An 8,878-nucleotide genomic window follows, 5' to 3' on the forward strand; every position below is an offset into this window, starting at 1 on the left:
AAAAAGAACTTCATGAGAAGGCCTTACAGAAGAAGCACAATGAGCGGCGTACTCGTTACAAAAACAACTTCGAGAAGAAGTAGACTAGCAGTAATAGTGCGCATGATACTTATTACAAAAGCATGCAAGAAGCATTTTTTGTTTTTTTATCTCCTTTCGTTTCTAGCCATCTAGCTAGGTCCGTATTGTTATACTTATATACACTTTTAGGTTTAGACTACTAGTATCTGGGTTTGGTCATAAGGTCAATCTTGAACCCTAGTATGCTTTCTTTTGAATGTTTGTAGGCGTACAGTGTGTGGCGGCTTTCTCATAAAAAAAAGGTGTGGCGGCTTGACCATTAACAATTTATTGCTTACATTGATATGTTGTATTGATGTGCATTATTAGTTTCTTGAAGTAGTGAGTGTTGAAACATTAACATGAGCCGAAAATAGTGTCTATCAACTTAAATTACATTATATATCTAGGAAAAACTTACATAAAACCAAACTATTTTTTTCTTTATCGTAAGATCGAATCAAAGCTGATGCCCCTATATCCGCCATACTCGCTTGGTTGTGTTTGCAATTTTGAAGCATAAGCACATTTGTGCAAATTTGTCTTTTGATTTTAGATTACCGACCTTTCTTTGTCTAATATCATTTAATTTAGTGACCTTAGTATTTCCCTCCTTTATATGTGAGAGGTTCTTGAGTTCGACTTATGGACTAGTTGTTATATAATCCGAAAAAAAAAAATTACTCTCTTCGATGAACTCAACTTTAAATTTGAGCAGCAAATCAAGAAATTCTCACATCGTTCTAGGAATTACCTACCTCTCTTTGCTCAATATCATTTAATTTAGTGATATTAGTCTCTTCTTTGCATGTGAGAGGTTCTGAGTTTGACTCACGAACACAACATGTAGAAATTACTTTTTTTCGATTAACTCAACTATAAACTTGAGCAGCAAATTAAGAAATCCTCACATTTACGAACATTCCCATAGTTTTACCCTGAAAATCTGGAACTGAAAGATAAGGACAATCGGTTTTGTTGGGCCCGCCGAATATGTTGCAGAGGCATGTTACATGTTTCTCCCAGAACGTGTTCGTGACCATCTATTTTTCTTGACACAGAAAAACTCAAAAAATAAATAAAACTTTCAGTAGGGATAATAAAGTAATATCATGGAAATATTCGGGTCCGTAAAGCAAATTTTGGAAACAGAAAATATCAAAATCCACATTTGGGTATCATCGTACACTCCAAAAGGTTGAAGGTAGCCTAGTACTGAAGCGCAATCTCAGATGGCAGCAGTGGCACTGAACGGAGTGAAACTCGGGACGACGTCGCAGGCTTACTTGGAAAGCCAACCAGTCAACGACACCAAGGTTCTGATATCCGACCTGTGCCGCCAGTTCTACAACCTCGGATGGGTGTCGGGGACCGGTGGAAGCATCACAATCAAAGTCCACGATGAGTCTGTTCCTAAGCCTCAGCAACTCGTCATCATGTCTCCCTCTGGTAATTTCTGTCTCTCGGTATTCATGGTTTGTTCTCAGTTTGTTTGTATGTGAGTTCAAGTTTGTGTCTTGTGTCTTGTTTTGGTTTCTGGGTGTGTGTAGTTTTGCTAAAGGTTAAGGCTTTGGGGATTTATGGTGTTGTTTAGCTTTGTGTTATTATAATTAAAGTATTGAAGTATTGGGTTTTAGATCTTTTTTTGTACTAATCCAGGTTTGGTTATTTGAGCTCAATCTTGAGTCTTGCTTTGTTTTGGATTGTTTTTAGGTGTTAGGCATATGTGGGCTGTTTGATTATTGAGAGTTTATTGCTACCATGATTGGTTATGTGCATCTTTATTAGTTTGATGTTGTTATTTTACATCTTTCAAGCTTGAATGTGAATGCCTTTTCTTTTATGGTGAGTTTCTATGAACTGTGGGTATTGTTTTCAATGGGTGTCCTCTATTGTTTCGGGGGCACTTAAGACTTCTCCACTCATTTTTTGTGTTTATGATGTGGGTAGGCGTTCAGAAGGAGAGAATGTTACCAGAGGACATGTATGTGTTATCTCCCACTGGGTCTGTCTTGAGTTCTCCGTCTCCAAAGCCCTATCCTAACAAGCCTCCCAAGTGTTCTGACTGTGGTCCACTCTTTATGAAGGTATCAGTGCTTTATACTTCATATAAATCGTGCAAAATTAGCTCCTACTATTTTTGATTTGATAAACCAGTCGGAATGTTCTATAGTTCTGAAATGATGTATCTGGTCAAGTTGTGTAAATTTACTATTGAAGCTGCACCGGAGATGATTTGACTACATTTGCTCTGACAAGTATGGGTAATAACCTTGCTACAAGCATGGGAGTGATACTTTTAAGTCATTTCTTTTTAGTGGATATAGTATGCTCTTCACATGTTTAGACGCTCTGTCCTTGGTTGCTATGAACAAATGATGTAATATGATAAAAAATTATGGCTTAGCTAAGCAAATGGTTTTGGTAGACTAAGCTAGGCGGACCTTGTAACTCCTAACTCCCCAAATATATCGTTCGGGAAAAAAAAAAAAAAAACCTCGACATTATCGATTCCTATATTCCATTAGCGACCAAAATATTCACTCTTGAAGATTTTGATTGCTTATGACTATTGGATCCATATCAGAATGTAGGCAAGAGGCGATTGATTTCGCGGCGAAAAAGGTCATGGAATCTCAATTGCAAGGTACAATGCAGCCCACTAGAAACTTAGATGATTTTGGATTTAAGGATCATGAAAACCCATTCGAGACGTTTCAATCGTTAGAAGTATGAAAGTTTGTCATTGCTTGAAATTTGAAAGCTTTTTTATCCAAAAACAGAAGTAAAAAAAATGAACAAGTCATGGTTTCACAACTTACATTGACAACCAAGGACATGATAGCTTTATATTACTCTAAGCAATATTCTCTATGCGTACATTATCAAATTTCACTATCACTGCATATAACAATGCCGTTAGTGGGTTAGTGTGTTTCCCATGTACCATGTTGGATCCTGATGCCGTTTCTTTTGTTTGTTATGTTGGTTAAATGTGCAAAGTAATGTTGAATTACAACTATTTTCCATACTTCTTTAGGCATCTCAATAGCTTCATACAGAGGTTTGATTAAAACATGGTTTTAACTGTGTAATGTGATCCCCTGATCCCATGTTTATGTGCTTTCCTACCAATGAGGGTTAGTAAGATTGGGTCAAGCCCATGGTTTGCTAGCATGTGGCCTGGGGTTCCAACCCCTCACACTACCTACCTAGCTACTTGCTGGAGTTTTCTGTCTCTTAAAGATTGTAGCCCATGGTTTTTGGTATGTACCTAGTTACAAAAAAAAAAGAAAAAAAAAAGAATAGTTTATGTGTTTTGCCATTCCATTATAACATGTCCTGTATATGGATGTTGGGGTGCATGGAGTACTTACCAATGGTCTAACTCTTTTCGGAAAGGCTGGCCCTCTCTTCAAAAAGCTGCAATTAACATTTACTTCCTTGTTTTCCAGGCATATGAGATGTGCAATGCGGGAGCTGTTATTCATAGTCATGGCATAGAATCTTGTCTTGTAACCATGATCAACCCATTATCCAAAGAATTTCGAGTAAGTTCTATTACTGGCATCTAGTATTCAGGACTTTTAACATGCTCACACATGCACTCAGTGACCTGTCTGCTGGGATATTTCTTTTCGCTTGTTATGTTTGTCTCACCTTTGTGTAAATAGGTGGATATACCTCCAATAGTCCAATGTATTGACATTCCCTCTTTCAAGATCCTCTGGAAAGTTAATGAGATTTAATTTGTCTAGTAGACACTCCCTCTTTCAACTGTTTGTCCCACAAAAGCTTTCTAAAACATAAAAGGAGGCGCGCGCGCACACAAATTTCCTCATATTGGTTCTGATGCCACATTTAGATGCATATGTTAGCATAAGGTTTGAATATGATCTTATGGCTTCTGAAACAAGCTAAGGAATTTCTAGATGATTTCAGCTATCAGAATCCTACCAGTAAATCAATTTAGACATTCCCCCTCAGCATATTACTATTTTGATAATATCACTGTTTTGATTCCGGATTCAGATATCTCTAAGATCAGATGCTTTGGAAACAGTATGGTTCCGCTTCTGCAAATAATAGCAGTACAAATGTCAAAATGTATTATAATGTTAGATTGCCAAGTGATAAATCAATTATTATTTTCTGATGGGGGCCAGTGGGATTGTTGCTCTTTCTCTGTGCCCCCTGCCTACTGTTTGTGGTTGTCTCTTTGATAACTTTCTCTTTCTTGCGGTGTAAAAATATGCAGATTACTCATATGGAGATGATAAAAGGAATCAAAGGGCATGGTTATTATGATGAACTTGTGGTCCCGATAATAGAGAATACCGCCTATGAGTATGAGCTCACCGAGTCCCTTGCCAAAGCTGTATGTCAATACTATATAAACTTAACTTGTAGTGATTCTATCAACTTTTTTTGCTTTTTTTATTTTCATAAAATTCTAGAACTCATAATGTTGATCTTGGATTGCTTAAAATGCTGTAAGAGAAAACAATGTAATATTTTGATGGATTAGATCTCATTAACAATATGATCATACAGTTCTTTCTCGTTTGTGAGAGATTTGTATGTTTTACAGATATGTAATAATTTCCATCTGTCACTTCACTTTACGAGTCTCTGATGTAAAAACAATTTCTTGCCCCTGTTGTCCATGTAACTGCTTGGGTATAAATTTGGGGAGAATTTCCCAATAAGTAGGAGTAGTGGACATTTCCCCTCTATGGAAAACCCAGGACAGCTCTTCCAGACCATATGAATGCCTTCTCTAGAACTAGGTTAAGATCTCCAGGTTTAATATTCCTTTTTTTTCATCTTATATAGATTGAAGCATACCCCAAAGCAACAGCTGTGCTTGTTCGTAACCATGGCATCTATGTATGGGGAGACTCTTGGATCAGTGCTAAGACTCAGGTGCGCTTCATAAGGGGTGATTGTTAACTTTTATTTTTGATGATTATACTTATTCCTGCATGGTTACTTAAAGTGGCAAGCTCAGGTTGATTGCCCCTACAAGTGGTATTTCTATTAAGTAGCAACCTAATCCTAGGTGATAAAACAAAGATCACAATGCACAATGTTTTCATTTAGGCATGGATAATTTTCTAAAGAATAAAAAAATAAAACAAGGGAAATAGAAAAAAAAAGAAAATGAAAAGTTGTGACCAATTGAATACTAAGCTTTCTACCTGGATATATTGATAAGTATTGATCTGGAGTTCTGGAGCCTTTATATGGTCTCAAGGGTTTCAAATTTCATTTTACATGCGTTAAATTCAATTCTGATGACTTCTCTTCTTTTCCAGGCCGAATGTTATCACTATCTCTTTGATGCTGCTATCAAACTGAACCAGTTGGGTTTGGATTGGTCTACTCCACTCCATGGTCCTATACATTTAGGAAGTCGTAAGCACAGAGATATATCTATGAAGGCAGGGACTGTGGATTCAGATAACAAATATGAGCCAGCAAGGGTGAGTTTACATTCTTTGTTTCTCAGGGTGCTGAACTCTTGTCTAACTTTCTTTGCCTTAAGTTTCTGTGCATGTATATCTTTTCGTGGTTGAGAAATTTGAAATTATCAGGACTATATTGCTTCTGTTACAAATATTACGTTTATTTTTCCTCTTCTTTATGTATTTTGTTTTACTGCAGCGATGCATTGTTCTTGACATTGAGGGAACTACTACTCCCATATCATTTGTGACTGATGTTCTCTTTCCATATGCTCGCGATAATGTGGGGAGGCATTTGTCTGCAACATACGATGATGCAGAAACAAAGGATGACATAAAATTGTTGCGGTCCCAGGTGAGAATTTTGTTTAGTACTGCTCATATGTTGAAAGCTCACATGCAATGTCCAGTCCTTTTATTGGTCTTTAAATAATATGCACCACTGTATTGACATTATTTGCATTTTAGCTGTTTAATGTGGTTAGTAGTTCACCACTGGATGCATGAATATAAACATCATGCTGTGCCATGTCAAAGAAACTAATAGACACGAAAGTATATGTGGAACTTCAGTTCACACATAAGTACTGCACCATTTTTCCTTAAATCTTGTTTTACCAATTTATCGGTTGGCCACTCTTTTTTGTTTTGACCTAGTAGCTACGGCCATTTAGTTTCTAAAGCGGACTTGTTGGGGGTACGTTGGGTACTTTGTAAAGAACAAGGAATTTCAATTATTCTGTACACATTAAGTTGAGAATAGAATTCAAGTTTCAAGATCATAATGGTGACAGTGACATGCACCGTTTTATCATACATGCTATATAATCATCAAGAACATACTACTTTATGGACTTTTTGGAATCCATATTATAGAAGTTGCTTGAAACTGGTAGTTAAAAGTTCTACATCCTTCTTCTAGGTTCAAGAACATACTACTTTATGGACTTTTTGGAATCCATATTGTAGAAGTTGCTTGAAACTGGTAGTTAAAAGTTCTACATCCTTCTTCTAGGTTCAAGATGACCTGGAAAAAGGCGTTGTTGGTGCTGTTCCCATCCCCTCTGACGAAGCTGGGAAAGAGGAGGTTGTTGGAGCTTTGGTTGCTAATGTTGAATCAATGATAAAGGCTGATCGAAAGATCACTGCATTGAAACAATTGCAAGTAAGCAGTTCTGAATATTTAGAAGGAATTGCTTGCTAATGTTATGTTGGGGGTAGAGCTGACTTTCAGCTGTGCAGGGTCATATATGGCGAACTGGATTTGAAAAGAACGAATTAAAGGGTGTAGTGTTTGAGGATGTACCAGAAGCTCTGATGAAATGGCATGATCAGGGCATAAAGGTAATAATCCTATTTTTAAGTTGTTTTCCATATAAATTTCAATCACCTAGGATGGTATGTCTAGGTTTACCTGGTAAAGCGATTATTTCCAACTTCTTTGGTACAGTGCTATATCTTCACTATTGACATATTTTGTGTGCCAGGTGTACATATACTCCAGCGGTAGCAGGTTGGCTCAAAGGCTTTTATTTGGCTACTCAAACTATGGGGACCTGAGAAAATATTTGTCTGGATTTTTGACACCACAGTGGGGTACATTTGAAACTCAAATGTCTATTTCTTTAATTTTTATCTGCATAAAGTTTATCTGTTTCAAGATCTCCCAGTTCATTGAAGCTAGCTAAAATGTCTTTATCTCTCTTTATCAGGAACAAAAAAGAAACCAGAAGTTATGCTGAAATCGCAGAATCTGTTGGAGTTGATAGGCCATCAGAGGTCTTGTTTGTGACGGACGTTTTTCAAGAAGCTGTAGCTGCAAAAGCGGCAGGTAATGAGATGCCCATGGTTTACCCAACTGCTCATCTGACTCTTGAGTCATTGGCAATCCACACTAGAATCCTCTCCTCTTCCTTTACCATGATTAGGACTTCTTACCATCAGCCTCTGTTTTTAGGGAACTAATAAGTACTCACTACTCGGCAAGAGTTCTGGGAAATGAGTATGTGTGCAAAATGATGGTACCTGACCACCAAAATGCAGGCCCCTGCATTTATACATCTTATAAAGCGCTTTAAAGATGTCACACCAGGCCTTGCAACACTTTTAGGAAGAAAAATGATCACATACTAAATAGATTTTCTTTGACATTGATGTTTATCAACCGTTTTCATGTTTCAGGATTGGAAGTGATTGTTTCTATCAGACCAGGAAATGGGCCTCTTCCAGACTCGCATGGATTTAAGACAATCAATTCTTTCTCAGAGATCTGAAATGTGCTTATGTAACCACGTGAAACTTCCATATATATACCCCGAATAAGTACTTGAATAAGATACACAGCTTTTCCGGTTTTGGAGCATATGATATGGTTATGCATGTGTTATCAGTTTGTTCCTTGGTTTTACTTTACCACTATCATTTAAATTAGTACTTATGTCCCTTGCACACTGGTTTCTAGCTGTCCAAGAATGGATAAATGGTCCATGTTGCCAAGTGTTATCAGATTCTAATTGGCATCAAACATTACTTAGTTGACCAGTCTATTCAACTAGGTGGCAGACAAAATCACAGGTATTGAATTAGGCATATGATCATTTCAGTGAACGAACTAATGACATTGAATTTTAGGATCGAATCTCACTTTCATTATTGCAAGGATTTTATATGATTATGGCTTTTCTTTTCTTTACCTTTTTTATAGTTAAAGCGAGAATTAAGCGGGATAATTAGTTTAGTAATTACTGACCGTCACTTCTATTATCCCCTGCCTGTTTTTTTTTTCTTGTCCACAAATTTCCATAATTCTCCTCAAATTTAAGCAGGATGTTCTTGATGAACGTTCAGATTCACAAATTTCCCAGACTGGTTGAACAGTTCAGCGGAAGTAAGAAATCTTTGACAAGCTACAATTGGCACTAAAAGATAATCAAGTTGCAAAAATATCCCGGTGGCTTGTTCAGTTCAACTCACCTAGTGTTGGACAGAGACCAGAATCCAGATGCAAACAATGACAGATTGAAATGAGAGTTAAAAAAGGAAAAGAAAAAGTCTTCACATTTTATCTGCTTTTGTTAATTCAACTGTACATTTTTTCCTCCTTTCGTTCTCCTTGTCATAACAAAGTCCCACTTTCTGTTTCTTCTTTCCCCTTTCCCTGTGTCCACCGCACATTGAGAAAGATGCTATTCTCTCCAAGTCAAAAGAGTCTACATCACAATAAAACTCAATGGGGAAACCTTACAAAACTGGAGGAAGAATGTTTGAGTGTGATGAGTCCCTTTGAGCCCAGAACATCCTTCTATTTTCATGTAAATTGACAAGAGATTTTAGGTCTTCATATGTGAAGT

At 37.0% G+C, this 8,878-nt stretch overlaps 1 protein-coding gene across 1 annotated transcript; it reads left to right on the forward strand.

Moving 5' to 3' along the window:
• Nucleotides 1-1,155: 1,155 nt before the first annotated feature.
• LOC112166229 (probable bifunctional methylthioribulose-1-phosphate dehydratase/enolase-phosphatase E1 1) lies at nucleotides 1,156-7,938 on the forward strand. Its single transcript, XM_024303017.2, is given in 14 exon segments — nucleotides 1,156-1,509; nucleotides 2,011-2,147; nucleotides 2,648-2,707; nucleotides 3,516-3,611; nucleotides 4,319-4,438; nucleotides 4,897-4,986; nucleotides 5,379-5,546; nucleotides 5,728-5,883; nucleotides 6,544-6,693; nucleotides 6,771-6,872; nucleotides 7,016-7,103; nucleotides 7,106-7,124; nucleotides 7,241-7,359; nucleotides 7,710-7,938. Coding segments are annotated over 14 exon segments (1,614 nt in total). The 5' UTR covers nucleotides 1,156-1,292; the 3' UTR covers nucleotides 7,802-7,938.
• Nucleotides 7,939-8,878: the final 940 nt, after the last annotated feature.

This window comes from Rosa chinensis, chromosome 5 (assembly GCF_002994745.2).
Source record: "Rosa chinensis cultivar Old Blush chromosome 5, RchiOBHm-V2, whole genome shotgun sequence".
Taxonomy (NCBI): Eukaryota; Viridiplantae; Streptophyta; class Magnoliopsida; order Rosales; family Rosaceae; genus Rosa; species Rosa chinensis.